General features: G+C 43.4%; 1 protein-coding gene across 15 annotated transcripts in view; it reads right to left on the reverse strand.

Annotated features, from left to right (window-relative positions):
• The window catches only part of sptan1 (spectrin alpha, non-erythrocytic 1), a 51,767-nt gene that overhangs the window by 15,995 nt on the left and 18,443 nt on the right, over nucleotides 1-17,329 (reverse strand). For 11 of the 15 annotated variants that reach the window (XM_022245323.2, XM_087143060.1, XM_087143063.1 and 8 more), the window contains 26 exons: nucleotides 16,856-16,957; nucleotides 16,237-16,374; nucleotides 15,671-15,781; nucleotides 15,097-15,174; nucleotides 14,686-14,841; nucleotides 13,892-14,096; nucleotides 13,434-13,546; nucleotides 12,492-12,677; nucleotides 11,740-11,989; nucleotides 10,898-11,115; nucleotides 10,402-10,494; nucleotides 9,876-9,917; nucleotides 7,318-7,452; nucleotides 6,349-6,497; nucleotides 5,435-5,549; nucleotides 4,972-5,055; nucleotides 4,611-4,715; nucleotides 4,322-4,413; nucleotides 3,755-3,899; nucleotides 3,459-3,575; nucleotides 2,906-3,070; nucleotides 2,439-2,587; nucleotides 1,952-2,000; nucleotides 1,455-1,705; nucleotides 766-1,013; nucleotides 184-368 (listed from right to left, as the gene is read on the reverse strand). In XM_022245323.2, coding sequence (XP_022101015.2) covers nucleotides 184-368; nucleotides 766-1,013; nucleotides 1,455-1,705; nucleotides 1,952-2,000; nucleotides 2,439-2,587; nucleotides 2,906-3,070; nucleotides 3,459-3,575; nucleotides 3,755-3,899; nucleotides 4,322-4,413; nucleotides 4,611-4,715; nucleotides 4,972-5,055; nucleotides 5,435-5,549; nucleotides 6,349-6,497; nucleotides 7,318-7,452; nucleotides 9,876-9,917; nucleotides 10,402-10,494; nucleotides 10,898-11,115; nucleotides 11,740-11,989; nucleotides 12,492-12,677; nucleotides 13,434-13,546; nucleotides 13,892-14,096; nucleotides 14,686-14,841; nucleotides 15,097-15,174; nucleotides 15,671-15,781; nucleotides 16,237-16,374; nucleotides 16,856-16,957 — 3,681 coding nt within the window. The remainder of the gene's footprint in view (nucleotides 1-183; nucleotides 369-765; nucleotides 1,014-1,454; nucleotides 1,706-1,951; nucleotides 2,001-2,438; nucleotides 2,588-2,905; nucleotides 3,071-3,458; nucleotides 3,576-3,754; nucleotides 3,900-4,321; nucleotides 4,414-4,610; nucleotides 4,716-4,971; nucleotides 5,056-5,434; nucleotides 5,550-6,348; nucleotides 6,498-7,317; nucleotides 7,453-9,875; nucleotides 9,918-10,401; nucleotides 10,495-10,897; nucleotides 11,116-11,739; nucleotides 11,990-12,491; nucleotides 12,678-13,433; nucleotides 13,547-13,891; nucleotides 14,097-14,685; nucleotides 14,842-15,096; nucleotides 15,175-15,670; nucleotides 15,782-16,236; nucleotides 16,375-16,855; nucleotides 16,958-17,329) is intronic. The other 4 variants (XM_087143069.1, XM_087143068.1, XM_087143066.1 and 1 more) reach the window with 1 other exon arrangement.

Genomic DNA, 17,329 nt, shown 5'->3' on the forward strand with positions numbered 1-17,329 from the left:
TCACTTCAAGTAACACCACTTTACAAGTGCAGTTTTGCAGACCAATAGACGGAACTCCTTTGCAAATAACGTTTTTTGCAACTGCAATTCTACCAAAGCAGATCATATTGAACAATTCAAGATTCAAAGGAAAAAAGGCCGCCGAGGAGTGCAGAGTCTTGGAGAAAGCATGCAGGGCCTCACCTCACTGAGCCAGAAGTCAATGTCCTTGATGCTGATGTGGAAGGTCTGCTGCTTGTTGGCCTCCTTCAGCTTCTCGCTCTTCTCGGTCGACTTGGTGACCAGCAGCTCCCACTGGTTGCCGATGTTGACGATGCGATTCTGGACCGCCTCCTCGCTGCCCACGCACTGGTGGTTGTCGATCAGCCCTGGGCAGATGGACGGAAGCAAAGACTGTCAACGTTTCATGCAACATTTACTACTGCAGATGGTTCTCCTTCCAGGTACACAATTAATTTAGGATTTAATTTGAGGGACGTAACACTCCTGTGTTATGTTATACTTTACTTCTGCAAACAAGTCTACAAAAGTGGCTGGTGATGAATGCTCCATTTGAACCAATGTCAACAAAACTAGTTTGGAATCACAGGCCTCTGAACAAACCTTACACAATAGTAATCAGTAGGAAATGAAAGTGATTCTACACAACTAAATCTAAATGGCATGGACAACTAACTCACTGAAATTGATTAAACCACTGTTTTGTTGCTGGCTATTCAGTGGTAGCCTGCGACATATGAAATACTGGAATACAAGCCAACTCACTCTGTCCGACAGCCGTGACAGCTTGGATGCGTTCGGCGTTGGCCGCAACCTCAGCCTCGAAGGCCTGGTGCTTCTGGTGCTTGCTCTGGATGTTGGTGGAGTCCATGTAGGACTTGTCCGTGGCCACCTGGTACTTCTCGGTAATCCAGGCCTCCACCTCGTCGGCATCCCGGCTGAACTGCTGCAGGGTGTGGGACTCGCCAAGCTTGGAGCGTTTCTCGATCAGGGCAGCCTTCAGTGAGTTCCACCTGATCACAAAGGTGGGACAAATGGGAAATGAATGTAGAGACGAGCATCATTAATGAGGGGAAACTCAGCTTTGCAGTAATGTAGTCATCCCATGGCTTTTCAGTCCACTACCAACCATTCAGTATGAAGTAGGTACAAGCTGTTCATACTTGACAAATGCATTCCTTTAGTACTGTTTCCTCTTGTTGCAGGACTTGATGTTTGATTTGATTTGTGATAAATCTGCCATGGGCTAGCTCATGGTTCAGCACCTGTGGCTGTGTAAGGCATCAGTGTATAAACTGGCAAAATGCACCATTATTGTAATTATGACCACGATTATGTAATGATGAATGATGATCGTGTTGCTGTCACCCATTAAGGCTTTCATTGCTCATCACATTGAGTAACACAGAAACAACCAGCTATCATGGCTGAAAAATATCTTCCTGGCACTCTACCTTTCAATGACTTGGTCCCTCTTCTCGGCGATGAAGGGTGAGTCGTAGTGGTCGGCGTTGATCAGCTGGTCGGCGAAGGACTGCAGCGTGTTGATCTTCTGCTCCTGGGCGCTGATGGCCTTATCAAAGTCCTCATGCTTCTTGATGAGTGCCTCCACGCCGTCCAGGGAGCCTGTGATGTCCTCACTGGCCAGGAAGGCCTCGCGGGAGGCCATCCAGGCCTCGGCCTGTTCGCAGTCTCGCAAGAAGAGCTGCAAGAGTTAGAAACGGGATTGACAGCTCAGCAAGAAACGTCGCCAACGAATCTTGGAAACAGAACAGAAACTTGTTCATTCAGGTAATAATCAACTATCAATAAGATACGTGCACACTTCCCAAAATTGGTTTTCATCTTCGTACAATGTATATTCACTCAGTAAAGTTAGGCTGAAATCCACAAATTCTGCAGACTGAAGTTCACAAATGTGACCAAGTGTGTTAACCAAAAACTTGCATACCTGCAACTCCAGGCACTGATCAAGCTTGACCCTGCGGTTGGTCCATTCTCTGTTGCAGAAAAAAGTGAACAACGTATTGACAGTTATTAGAAGGAGAGTACAGAATTGTACAGGATTCAAATGATGCAGAGAAAAAGTCTGGTGCATGGCGACAAATGCAGAAATATAATATCAAGAGTTGTATCAAGTCATGAAATGTCTGTTGTAATTGATCATTCTTTACCACAAGTAAATGGACCCGAGTTGACATGTGAATGGACCTGTGAAGGTCTAGCTCGTTCCATTAAACATCAAATACTTCAGTGCTGAACTGTCACGTAACTGGTTACTTCTTTAGTAATTTGCACATGACTGATCTGCCAATTTACAGCTCTAGAAGCATGCTGATTTGACAAGGAATGACACTGGTACTGGCCCGAGAAGACACGATACCTGTCAAATGAAATTTGGTTTCTTTGACCCTTTTGCTTGAATTTTATGAACTTACTTGTCCAGAGTCTCCCTCTCTTGTTGGAGGGTGTCCAGTTTCTCCTGGATCTCAGGGCTGGCGTAGTGCTGGTTCTGCAGGAGCTGCTTGCCAAAGGCTTCGAAGTTCTGGAAGGAGCCAGCGCGGGCCTCAATCTCAGAGTGCAGTTCCTACGAAACACACCCCCAAAACAGATTGTTAAATTATCTTCAGCTTTTCATACTCAAAATAATTGATCAAATATATAGCCTGATACTCATTATCGAAGAAGCATTATCTCAGGGTGCCCCATAGTGCTTCGCATATATTACGACAGTAATGGACAGGTTAACCACTTTTTTTGACTAAATGTGCTTCTCAGTACATAAACCTGCTCAGCAATGGAAACATCTGCTTAGCCAAAGCAGGGAACCTGCCAAAATGCCATACGATTCACACTGCTTGTCACCAATTCTCAGCCTGCTTTTGCTTAGCACCATCAATATTACCTGGTGGCGTTCCAGCAGAGCCTCGGCGCTGGTGACGTCCTTGGCCAACTCATCGCTGCACACCAGCGTCTTCATGCTGCTGATCCAGGACATCAGGTCGCGGTAGTCGCTCAGGAAACGCTGCAGGTCGTAGGAGTCGGTCAGCTTATTCTTGCGATCATTGGCCTGTGGGGGAAAAAAGGAGGGCGCAAGGCTCAGGTGTCAGTTATTAACAAAGAGCAGAGAAAGATTGGAAAATTGGGTGTCATACTTTCGCGTCAGTTTTTATAATCATACAAACACATACAAAAAACACAGTCCCATCTAATCAAAGGGAGAATTTCTCTGTTGTAGATCTGAGACTGTAAATCCTTTAGATAATGCATAAAGATGATGAAAAGCATTTCCTTCTCAAAGTCAAACTCGTGACATTTACTAGTGAAAGTAAGCATTGTCACACATTGTGGAATTTTATAGATAACCATTCTTTAAAATCCACATAAACTTCACTGGGTCACTTTCCAAACAAAGACACGGAATCATTATGTAAGTACATGTACATGCAAATCTTTACCCTCTGCTGAAGGTTGTTCCATGCGGCATCGATGTCCTGGCACTTCTCTGTGATTGGCTCTGCCTGGTCAGGGTGGGTCTGGATCAGTCTGGTTGCGGTCTCATCCAGTTTGTTCACCTACAGATAAGAGAAGATGACAGAGCTAACTCAAAGCTAACGAAACTGAAAGAGACTACCCTGCAACGTGCATCTCTTTCACATCCGGAAGTCACACTCCCTGCTAATGCCATATTCTGTTTTCTGTTAACACAATGACTCCTTCTGCAGCTGGTGTGTGCTGCCATCTCCCTCCCTACCTGGCTTCCCAGGGCATTCAGGTCTCTCTCCAGCCCCTGGTGCTTGCGTTGCAGGGCCTGTACACTGTGCAAGTCATGGCCCAGGTTCTCCGTGTTGAGGGATTTGTTCTTGTCATTGATCCAGTCCTTGGTCTCGTCGGCATCTCTGCATAAAATGCATGAAACTCACGAATGTTAATGAAGGTTCAAAAATGCTTTGTTTGCTGGAAATGTTCCACCACAATCTGGAAAGCACTTTGTTCAATTTACTACACGAAATAGATGTCTGCACTGTGGAAGTCAACAATACACACGCACATGCAGGTGTATCCATTCATTATGCAAGATATCTGCATCTCAACTGTGACCAATCAGCATAGAGCTAATCAAAAGCCTTGGTGCTATTTCTCACCAAAGGCTCTCATTGACTGGTGTGTAGCAGGTTCATGTAAGATTTGAATGCAATAGTGCACAGGGACAGAACAACCAAGGAATGCAATGTTCAAATCTTTATCTCCATTCTATAAAAACAACGTAGGAAGGGAAAAAAATATTAATTGACAATGCTATCCCTGGGTCCAATCTTACCTGAAGAAGCGCTGGACCTCATGGGCCGTGCCGAGGACCTCGCTTCGCTCTTCAGTCAACCTCTGCAGGGCCTTCCAACGTTCGTTCAGCTCCTGTGTACCAAGGGGAAATGATGGCTTCGTGAACAAGGACTGACGAGTAAATTACACCGTTGCATCAAGTACGCGTGGCACCACATCACATCAAGGTCAAACCAAATAGATATTAACAACCTACATGGTATTGCAGTGTGGCAGAAGTACGGCAGTGTTAGGTTGGAAGTTTATACAGACTAAGAGAAGGCACTTACGTAGACACGTTGGCGAACCACATCATCTTCCGGGCTCTCATCGACGGGCAGTTCCTTTGATTGTTCATTGATTTCATCAAGACGGCTCTCATTTGCAGCAAGATCCTGAGTAAAATATGACGCCACATTTCATCAATGTTATCACAAGATGCGAGAAACAACTGATGCAAGCATTTCAGTCAATACTCACTAATCAATTTATACACAGCGTTTTAACAGTTAGTAAGAAAGGACTACTGTCAGCTGTAATCTAACAATTGAAAACTGATGTGAAAAGCGGAATCTTGAAAATCTAGATTAACAAACTTAAGCCTCTTGTTTCTAAAACAGAAAGTTCACTTCTATGGCTGGGCCAACTCACCTTCTGGAAGTTGTCAAACTTCTTCTGCAGTATCTGGACTTGCTCCAAGTCCTCACCAACCTCTTGTGCAGTCACAAAGGCTTCCTACAAGAAAGAACACATTGTGCTATCATTGAATAAAGTGATAGCTATACAGGGTTACTTTCATGACTAAAGCACCAGCTGGTGATAGTCGGGTCAAAGGCTAATGAAAACTCTGTGTTTCTGTCATGCGGTGATTTTGAGAAGCATGAGGTTTTTCACATTTATTGTGGCATACATGAAGTTTTCCATCATTTGGGAATGAGGACTACTAAATCCAAACACTACTTCTGGGCTTGAATGCAACTAGCAGCATCACAAATTGCTCCACGGATGATGCCCAGGTGTTAGTCATCCGTTGAGCAACGCATTCTTAATTGGTAACCTCATACTGACAAGTGCAGTTATCATGCAATTGGGGCCCCGGTTCCCTGTCTCTGACCTTATCCTTGATCCACTGATTGAGGTCATTGGCCTCTCGCAGCAGCATGTAGCGCTTGCAGGACTCTTCCAGTTTCTCCTTGCGGACGTCGGCCTTCTGCAGCAGGTCATCGTATCTGTGAGAAACAAACGACAAAACAAGTGCACTCAGTTAACTACAGGCTTCAATCTCAATTGGCAATCCACCTGTGAGTGAACCAATGAACTTAAACCGATCAACCCCACAGTACAACTCCTCCAACAAGGAGCTTGTTCAGACTTTCTACTCTGTCGTTATTTTGCTACGTCCTTACTTTCAAATTCAATTCCTAGAGATCTAATAATCCATTAACTTTATTCAATTAAAGTTCTCATGCTGTTTTGGCAACTCAACCCTCATCCTGTCAAATCCAAAAAATTGCTTTCAACACACTTTGCCGGGGGTAATGGTTCCTCAAATGTTTAAACATTCATTACCTTCATTCACAGCACAGGTGGTCAACAGGAAACATCCAACAGGTTCCCCACCAACACCTAAACTACATTTCAGAGCTTCCCTGTGATAGCCAGTAATTTGTTTTGAAGAGAGCAGGGAGAGGATAAGACAATAAGACTTTTGCGAGTTAAATTTGAATAAGATCTAGTACACCGAGTTCTTTAAACCTAACAATTTGAATTCTCCAGACTAAAAACACTGTTGCTATACCTCGTGATTCGGGGCAAGCTTTTGCATAAGAGACGCCTTGCAATAATACACTTTTCTCAATGAATAAGGGCCGAAAGGAGCCAGTCCATTCCAGAGATGGTGGTCGCTATGCAAAAAGTTGCCCTGAATCACAAGGTACAGCAACAGTGTCTTTAGTCTGGGGAATTCAAATTGTTTAAACTCAATGTACCAGATTTAACTCGCAAACAGCTTATTAACACTGGACATACTGTTTTTCAATCTGAGCCTGTCTGGCCTTGATGCTGCCATCCTCCTCAGCCAGATTGGCCTGGGAAGCACTCTGGGCAGCATCAATCTTCTTGACATAGGCAGCGGGGACGAAGCCCTGACGATCATTCACCTCAACCTTCCACCAGTCCTGTAGCCCAAAGCAATATGTATACGTGGGAGTCACACCACTTTATCCAGTCCGGTTTCCAAAAATGTCGTATTATGCTTTGCAATGAGGAGAGACTGGACAGCATTTCTATAGGAACCATCATAGTTTTGCAATTAGGTTCTAAATACAGTTCATTTTTTTGGTGAGTCAAGTCTGAAACAGAAAACACTAGAATCAGAATCATGACCACAGACATTCAAGTTTACACACAGACACGCTTTTAACTCTTCAACCTTTGGGTCTGTGACTGCTGCCCAAGTCATCTGAACTCCTACAATTGCCTTATCTTCTTTTTCCTTGTCATCAAAACCAAAGTGATCTATAAAGTGACCGGCAAGTTTGCAAGTTGACGAGGTAGACGTGGTAACGACGTGGTCAAGTACCAAAGAGTGATTAACACAAGCACAGTTTAATCAGCAAGCATCAGCCCACCTGAGGGTGGGAATTTACATTTAATATGAAAAGCATATAGAAAACTTTTACAAACCACTTAAATGTGCGTCAACACTTTACAGAAGCCGCCGAATACATGAATAAAATTCTTTTGAAACAACTGAGCAGTAAAGTGTTCCGAAAATCAGATTATATTTTAAAGGCATCCTTTACAATAAAAATGAACTGCAGATTGGATCAGTCAAAACATTAAACCTCTAAAAGTGGCAGTTCAATATAAACATTTGGGAAAATCTGTCAACAGATTTGGAACTGTTTTCATTTAAACATGTAAACCTCCCACCCTCAAGCCCACCACCAGTCAACTTTATATGGTAATCAGATTAAAAACTATTCTGTGTTTTACCTTGTTGCTGCTGTTCAGAAGGACCAGGATGTCTCCTTTCTTCATGGACACCTCCCGGGGACTCTTCTCGGTGTAATCGTAGAGAGCAACAACACATTCTTTGCCAGCCTCATCACTCACGGGCACCTCTTGTTGCTATCAGAAATAAAATAGTGAAATTCAATGCATGGCGATCTTTGCAAAATGGAGTACGCTAAATTTATCCAACAAAGTTTATTAATGAATGAATGCATTTCTAATAAAAGCATATTCATAGAAAGAAGCAAGATTTCATGTAAAAATGTTTATTTAAATATTTTGAAAAAGATTTGAAGTCAGTTTTGTAGTCAATTCAACTGACACATAACATGATTGGGACTAAGCTTAAATGTGTTTTAAATATATATCTCTATAATGAATGGTTTTTAGTATAATCTGAATTAGTGTGAAGATGCAATGGGTGGGATAATGATTTCATAATATTTGCCATGTACTCTGGAAGCGCATCATAACCAAAACCCAAGTAGAAATTCACAACCTTCTCGCAACCACTGATTTTTCCCCTTTCAAGATGTTTCAAACTTCAATCTACGATACAAAATGTCAGAAAACATTACATTGCTTCAGGGTACCTTTTAAAGTATTATAAAGCACAAAATCCATGCAGAAGGTTAACCGTTCACATGTCAATATGCTGAATCACAGAAACCATGCACTGTTGTTTCTGTATGTCAGGAAAATATTAGCATCCACAAACTTCCACCATGCATGCTGAGATTAGTTAGTTCATTTGGTACGCCATGTTCAGCACTGCATTCAAAATACAAGAAATGCAAGATCTCACTTAGCTGTGTATTCATACTCGTATACATGTTTCCACTGAGATTTGTGTAACTTTTCGACAAGAAGTTAAGGTCCCCCCAACCAAAGTTTTAGACCCATTCAAAACCTTTAATATTTCTCCTGAACTGAAAAAATGCAAACCTATGTACCGTTATGAATGTACATAAATGGCCATGAAGACATAAATATACAAAATGCACAAAATGAAAGTTATTCTGTTCATTGACAAATGGAAATTTGAACAAATGTCTGAAATTGCTTTTTGGATGCCATTACAGTGATTAGGCCCCTTAGGTTAACACGTATTTCCCATAATTCAAGATAGGACCGCACAGACGGCCAGCAAAGAATTCAATAACAGGCGGATGTTTAAGAACTGTGCAAATCCTGTGTATATCTGCAGAACTCCTACAGTAAGTTTTGATATCAACTTCTTTGTCTAGTCAACAGTGCCCTCAATGCTAACGCAGCAGACCCTCTGACCAAAGATTGTATCGCACCGTACAGCAGCCCAAGAAGGGAACTCGGCCAAAAAAGGTGTTATCACCATGGGCGCCATTCGAGTGTGAACATTAATGCATAGGCGCAGGCATAGTGAGTGCGTGCCTGTCGCAGCACCTGCACATTTACATGCACTGCACAGGCGTAGTCCAACTCAAATGGCACCCATAACAACGTTTTACGCGTATTCACAGTGAAGTTCCCCATCTTGCGCCACTACGGGGAGCTAGATCTTCGCCTATGACTGTCAACTTGAGACAATCATACACTGAACCCATCGCCCTTTTCCAATACTCGACTTGGACTCTGTCTGAGGCTTCATTCCCAAAACTAATCCCCGATTGTGGGCCTGAAGCATTTAAATTAAATTGGGTTCCTGTAATGTCTGGCTCTCTTACATCTTATTTCATGTTCTGTGGCACTATTAGACTAATTACTGTGCTTACAGCTTCAGTCAGCTAGTTTAAAAACAGGTGAAGCCTGAGATGGAGCCGAAGTTGAGTATTGGAAAATGGCCCATGCATTCACAAGGTGAGATCTGACAGGCTAAAGCATTGACCATATCTTAGACATTTGTCCACTTTTTTCCAGATTACAAGAGCAATAGAGGAACCACCAGTTGTGTGACGTTGAAGAAAAAGCTCTGGGAAGTTACAGCATGCAATTTCTTGCATGAAATGAAAAGAGTATCTTGGCAAGCATCACATGATGCAAATTCTTGAGACAGAATGTCTTTTCAAACCACAAGAGCTGATGCGAGCAGGAGGAATGCCAATATTTCAGTAATCAGCAAAGTGTGGAAATAATGCTTGACCGACAGACTGTTGAGTTATTAAACAGGGTTTTGCTTTTATCATCACGTACATACACCACTGTAGGAAAGCCCTTTGCAGCCTTTGGTGAGTGCAGAATGAAACTCGCATATATACGATATTCGTAAGTGCGAGTAAATCAAAAGCGGTAGTGCGTTCACAAAACACATGTTGCAGTACCCACGTACAGCCCGTCTCCATACAGAATTATTACAGTCAGTACTTGAAAGCTCATAATAGAGAGAATCTGCACATTTCTGTTCACCACGTTTGACGGCTAGGAAAACTGCTCTCCCGCGGGAAATTGAAATGAATTTTGTGTGGTTATTAAACCCTGCTCAACCCGGATGAGAATGGGCATGGGACGAAATGCTCTGAAGTCTCTGTCTTCCACATTCACCATGCTCTTGACCGCCTACTTACGGTTCCGATTAAAAAGCGCACCATCGACTGGGGAGGATCGTACTGTGAGAAACGCCAGGCAAATCATGAATGGCCATGGCAAAGGAGAGATTAATGCAAGGTCCAGAGATTTACCAGAGAGACCACTCAAACAGAAATAAGTACGAAACAAGGATAATAACACACAATTAATGTACAATTCATGCAGGAATTCTGTGGGTGGGGCAAAGGGGGGGGGAGGGTAATTTTTTGTTGCAGGGAGATGGTTTGTGAAACATCACAGCACACCTACACGTACATGTAACAATCCAATATCGGTAAGGGATGCATTTTAATATATTCAGTCTTTATGCGACTGCAACCACTATGTTATGTTTGCCTTAAGCTCTATTTGCCTGACAGAAGGCACACTCCACACCAAGTTCACTCAGAATATATGCAGCCTGCGAATTTGGTCCAAATCCAAGAAAACACAACAAATTGGGGCACACACAGACTGCAGGAAGAGAAGCAAAAGTAACGGAAGGAAAGAAAGGGGAAGACTTACTCGGCATTCCTCTGCCTGTTTGGCCAGGTTCTCAATGGTCCAGTGGTAGGCCTTCAGGTCTGACTGAAGGGCCTCATGCTTTTTCAGCAGAGACTGTCAAAAACAAGAAGCAGAATTGAACAACTTTATCAAATTTGGTTTCTTTGAAAAGAGGTATGAGTAATGCCACTTGCAGCGATGCCTTCAAAATCGTATTCAGAGTCAGAGAAGCCGAAATGTACCTCGTTAAGGTGTGAAATTTAGCCCATTTCACACGAGAAGGCATGAAATCAATAGGGTCCTTGTATATTCATTTGTATTATTTACAGAAGAAACATACAAACCAGAAAATATTGCAGATTGCCAAATATGGCCGAGTTCTAAAAGTTTGGATATGGCTGGTGGTAACAATATGTGTCTATGGAACTGAATCCAGCCACAAGCGACTGCTTTTACTGTTACACTCATTACACCCAGCCATAGCCATTACTTCAGGCTGCGGCTCGGGGCAACCCACCTCTGCAGTGTCCTCATCCTTGCCGTAATCCTCGCTGCAGACGATGGGCTCCTTCTCCTTCATCCAGGACTCGGCCTCGTTGGCGTCGGCAAAGTACTGCTGGGCCTCCAGGGAGTCGTCCAGGTCCTCCTTGCGCTTGGCCGCCTTGTCCTTCAGGTTTTGCCACTTCTCCTCCAGGGCGTTCACCTTGGTGGCGATTTCCTCCGAGGCAAAGTGTTCTGGCGACGAAAACAAACAAAAAGCAGTTGAAGGCTCCAATAGTGATACAAAGTTTGCTTTTGCCAATTTTACCAGAGTGCTGCTTCACTTTCCACGTTTTGAACATATGTGTGTCTACAATCCAGTAAACGATATGCCTAATGCTACTTGCATGCAACTGTGGTCAGAGGTTGTATGTTCTTGGATGGTAGCAACCGACAGAAATGGAGAATATGTTAATACCCAGTGGTAGGATTGGTGTTTAAACGAGTACTGCAGAATGCCACATGACTAACTCATTTTGGTACACTTTGGTGTATTTAGCAAGGTGCCCATGGAACACCTCATTGGGATTAGGGAATAAGGCTAAGTTTATGGATTCAAATTATCTAGCCTAACCCTTGCACAGTGAGTAATAAAAGTGAACATGTCTGCACTAGCAAGCCGGAAGATGCCACTTCCATAACAATATGGAGGGAAACAAAATGGCCAACATCATTGCATAAAGATCAGCATTGGTCACGTTTTCCTGGTTGAAGTAATTCTCATGTGTGATTTCCATATCAAGCTTTACTGGGATGGTAATCTTCAGACATAAAGTGAATTCCCAAAGTCAGTCTGAATAGCAAAATCCAAATTCTAACCTTCATCGATCATCTCCCGGCCAATCTTGGCCACCGAGGTGATCCTGGGCTCATGGCCCGAGATCTCCGTCATCAGGGCCTGGTTCTTCTTGATTAGGTTCTGGACGCCGATCAGGTCCCGGCCTCGGTTGGTGGAGGTGACGATGGGCTCCTTCTCTCGGATCCAGGCCTCCTCATCGTCCACATCCCGCAGGAACTGGTGGTAGCGGTACGAGTCCTCCAGCTTCTTCTTGCGAGCCTGTAAGGGAGCCTGGAGGCAAGAGACACCACAACAACAAAATCTTTTCTTGAATCAGTGGCCAAACAAACCCATCAAAGCTGTAGCTGCTAGTCTTTCTTAAGACTCCAAAGAATGTTTGCATCTTGGGTTTTCTGGAAAGCACTGAATAACAGGTCAGGAATGTTAGACCCTGCAGAAAAAAGAGGACAAGTTCCGAGCAGACTTCCTATGTATTAAGACAAAGGTACAGACTGCTGAAAATGGAAGAAATAGGAGGAAACAAAAGGAGAAAAATCTCAAATCCTATCAGAAAAATATCATGGCTGCAAAGCACAATTTTTTTCACACTGCTGACAAATTGGTCCATACATTTTTACGAAGTTTTAAACTATGCAATAATCAGCTGTATCTGCTGTTTCAATCTCACTGGTCAACCACTTAAAGAGTTTGATGAGGCATTGAGATTTTTAGGACTGCCAATTATGAGGGCCATTTTTCATGATCAATAGAAGGCCCTCCAATGGAGGCCTACCTGCAGAGACTGGTAGCGCTCTTTCAGGACGACCTCCTTCTCGATGATGGTGTCCTTGTCAAAGTGGTCGGCCATGGCAAACTGCTGGCTCTGGGTGGTGGAGGCCACGATGCGCTCCTCCAGCTGACCCAGCTGGTTCTCCATCTCGGCCACCTTCTTCTGCATGGACTGCACAGTGCCAATGTCCTGCAGGCAAGAGGCGAGATAGTTTACTGTGACACAGACAACACGGCACCGAGGTTCCTACTGTTCCTACAGCACAGCACTCTCCCATGGACTAAGGACAGGCACTTCCATGCACCACAGACCTGAACGATGGACCGATCAAAGAGGGCAGGAGAAATCCACTACCCTTTGTAGAAAAGTTATCCCTGGACACACACAGGGGATGGACACAACATGCAAACATTTTTCACCCCAAACAACTTAGCACGGGTAACATATGAAAGTATGTACACAATCTAAAAGATTTTAGGATTGCAGTTCAAAGGGGATGAACACAAAGTTTACAAGTATATTGCAAGGTGTTCATGTTTTTTAAGCCAGGGCCCTATTTATCATTTGTTGGCAAAACTGCCCTCTTTAGTACATTCAAATTCCATTTTCTGTGGTCAAACCCTATTCAACTAGGTCAGGTGATGCTTCAGAGCTTGGAGTGTGGGACTTGTGGATTTGAGGCTGCTTCCATGCTTTCGCACTCAAGATAACACTCGCGAACAGAAAGGAATTATTTTTTTTCAATGCCTAGGCAAAGCCTCAAAGAATTGTCTGTTCCAGTTTTGAGCAAGCCTTTCCATCCATAAAAGGCTTCCTTTTCACAAGTGTCATCTCTTGACAAGGTACACTGCCACAAATCAGACCCTTCAAATACTTAAACAGACATATTCACAAACACGAGAAAGACAAAAAGTGCCCTTGACGTCACCCTCTATCCTCGAGTACCTTTCCGTGATCATCTGTCTGCAGGAGGCCATCCATCTCTGTCACGTAGGACTGGATCTCGGCCACGTTCATGCTGAACTGCAGGGCCTGTGTGGCTTCTTGCAGGCGCACACCTGTCAGGAAGAAACCAGGTGCACATATTCAAGGATCTGGCTCACCAGAGAAATCTCATTACTGCTGCGTGAGAGTCAAACGAGTTCAGGTCAAGTTTGAGCACTGTTTCCCTCAAGCATTATTCTTAAATCTGAGGGATGAGATTCAGCTCCAGAATATGAACAAAATTTCCTTTTATTTTTCAAGACTAATTTAAAGTAATGGAGCTTCATAGATTTCAGAAAAGCAATTGAAATGTGCGTTTCTGAGACGTTGAGAGTCCCGTGGATACCCAAACAAGAATGCAAACACTTGCATGCAATTTCAATTGTTTCCACATTAAAAGTGAGTCGCGCTTCACTCACTCTTTGTCTCAGTCTGAGTAATCAGGCTGCTCCACAACTCATTGAGTTCAGCCAGGCGTCGCTCAATCTCTGGCGTGTTGTAGTGCTCCTCAGCGATCATCTCTTCCCCTTGCTCCCGGACGGAGTTGATCCGAACCTGGTTGATGTTCAGCTCAGCCTCAAATGCCTGGTGCCGCTGCTGTTTGCCTGTCAGGTTGGTGGGATCCTGCAAAACATTTGGTGACCCCCATAAAATTTAGCACGAGTTACACAAGAAAGAGTGCACACAAATCTACACAGGCTTGGTTATTCGAGTTCAAAAACTGCATTCGTTTATCAAACGCATGATGCATGGATTTGTCCTTCCCTGGTAGCCTGAGCATTACTCAACCGTTATTCAGCCTTAGTTCCCAGCTTTGCACCAGGGCAGAAGAGGAAGGTAATAGAAAAATGGGAAGAAAACGCTGGGGCCAACCATTCTCTGGGAAGTGTTGATCAGTTTGGTAAAGCGCGAGCACTGATGAGAATGGTAACTTCAGCGGAAGAATTTGCTCATAGTAGTGATGCAATATTGACAGAAATTTCTGTGCGCAGCATGTCAAGGTTGTGAATATACAGAGCACTGTTTCTCATCTGTTGTCAGTATGATTTGTCTGCGGTTCAGTTGCTCCATGAAATTGACCTCGGGTGGTCAGGGCAGAGAAAAATGCATGTGATCTTGCAAAATACTTTCTAGTACGACTGCACCCGTTGGGATTCATGCCCTAGGCACCGCAACTGCAAAGTGAACTCCTTGTCTGGTCTCAGACACCTACCCTGTAGGATTCGTCTGAGGTCTGCTTGAGTTTCTCTCGGATCCAGCCTTCCACCTCGTCGGCATCCCGGTCAAACTGCTGGTAGCGGTACGAGTCCTCCAGCAGGCTGCGGCGGATGTTGGCCTTCTCAATCAGGGCCTCGCGGCGCTTGATCAGCTGATGTGGGCACACAAAAAAGTACAGGCAGGCACCAGTGTATTAGACTAAGACCTTTACCTTGTAAGTACATGACAGCTTAACAAGAAAGACCTGATTTTTGGGGGGGAAGGCAAAAGTCACAAAGATCCAAAGCTGCATGATGAATTTATTGTCATTAACACATTAAGTTTGTTTTGATCTTTTGACTTGGCTTAAATAATGTATAGTTTTTCAGAAATGCGTTCTTCAATGCACTTAGATTTTGTTCCCTACCTCATCACGTCGTCTTTCCACATCATCCGATGCATAGTGGTCGCTCTCGATCAGTTTGGTGGCAAAGTCATCCAAGGCCTATGAATCACAAACATCCATTTTTCACATGAATATTTCTGAAAAACTGTAACACTTAGCATCTTACTTTGGTAACCTGCAGGCGCAGCATGATGTCCACTTCAAAGTCACGATGAAAACTTACAAACATTACTCGTGTACTATGTAACTTTGACAAAGGATACGAAACGATACAGGGAGTTTATCTCTGCTAAATGATCTGGGACTTTGCACGGTGGATCATCAGAGTTTGCAGTGACACCGTCTGTGAATCTCAAGGAGACGTGGCAGGTCCAAAATGGAACCTGTGCCTTTTATATAATTCTGGGCTGTTTTACTCTGCTTGACTTCATCTCTAGCTCCGCAATCAGTTTCAAACATTTTCTGTAGGAATCAAATAAACATTCTCCTAACCCTGGCCAATTAAATATAATTTTGAATGAGTTACAAGGAGATCAAAGGGGTTAACTATTGAGATGAGTTCAGATTTTGTAGTCTGGTTAATAACAAACCCTACCTTGATCTTTTCCTCTTGTGCGTTGAGGGACTTCTCAAAATCATTGTGCTTCTTGATCAGAGCTTCGACAGAGTCGATGGAGTCCCCGAGGTCTTCGTTGCTCAAGAAAGCCTTCACAAACAGGAAAGGCAAAAGTTCTTGTGACTGTCCCACATATAAAGCAAACGTAGCTCAGGAAACCAGACAACCTGAACAACTGTCCAGTGAAGCCATCACTGCACTGAGCTCGTATTCCACATACATATGAGGACAGTTCATGTCCTCAAAGTTTCTGATATTGTATTGGAAGCTTGTCTGCTGGCAACTGCTTTTTCCCTGTAATCTGGTTGGCCTATTCCTAACATACTGATAAAAACTGAAGTGTTGGTTCATGTGTGCAGGGATACTCATGGAGGTTCTGCATGGCAGTCAGCTTTCTGGTAACTGCTTTTGTCACGGAGGGATAGTACAAATGGGTCTACTCATGTGTATCCCTGTGGAATAAAAGGTCTCATCGGATGACTGATGACAATCAGATTCGTGCTGTTCTTAGACCATTTAGGCTGTGTTCAGACTGACCCCCTTACCTCCTGCTTGGCCATCCAGGTGTTAGCCTGCTCAGTGTCTCTGTAGAACAGCTGTAAGTCCATGCACTGCTCATACTGGACACGGCGCTCTTCCCACAACTTCTCTAGGCTTGCCTTCTCCTCAGCGAGGTTGACAAGCTAAGGGAAATGGTAGAATTCAACAGGCTTACTTAATGCCAATGAGTGCAAATCTCAGACAACTTGCAAGCAGATGTTTCAATTGTTTAAATGGATTTCCTAATACAACATGAAACTGCACATGGTCACATTTTCACAACGGTTGGGGGAAAAGTAAAATCCAACTGCAGTTTTCAATTTCTAATCTATGTCAAAAAGTTTCACACATGAACTTGGTATGATCAACAACATCCAAATTTGTTTTAAAATTTGATAAGACTGGGTGAAGTTTTCACAACCTTACGCTTATCTGGTTTGTGAACTTGAACTGCGGTAAATGTGCTCTTTCTTAAGCGTAGCAGCAGTTTGAATGTTTGAAAGTCACAAAACATAGTAGCTGTGTGACAGATAAAGATTGTGTGCTAAAACCAAACAAGCACAAGGTCAGTAATAAGTTAAAAATGAATGAAACTGTATTGTAACTGCTACTCTAAGGTCTCACCTTTTCCTTGACTTCCTCTTTAGCAGGGTGGTCAGTGTCCACCAGTTCTTGACCTTCATCAGCACAGGCTCTGAAGTTGTCATCATGTGCATCAATCTCTCCCTGAAAACCAAGACCGGAAGTATAAAATTGCACGAATACTGTCTTTGTTGCTGGCCCAGGAAGTAGTTTTTCCCGAGCTTTCCGATGTACTAAATTTTTTTTTTTTTTTACTTTTTCTAAGGTACATGTATTACGGGGTGAATACGTCAGACAAGAAGGATGATAGCGCCATTCATTTGGAAATCTTGTTGGTGGTGTTACACACCTCACCAAATTACATCCGAGAGGACTTCTGTACAATTTTAGATGAACAAAAGTGCCAATTTACAGCAAATTTGAAGATCCTGTTTTAAAAACTGGACATAGACTCTTTCCATTCTCTCAACTCAGAGGGCTTTAAGAATGTAACTGATAGCTGGTTAAAAGGAAACC

Source organism: Acanthaster planci, linkage group LG11 (genome assembly GCF_054643075.1).
Source record: "Acanthaster planci isolate LZ-2023a linkage group LG11, COTS_SCS, whole genome shotgun sequence".
Taxonomy (NCBI): domain Eukaryota; kingdom Metazoa; phylum Echinodermata; class Asteroidea; order Valvatida; family Acanthasteridae; genus Acanthaster; species Acanthaster planci.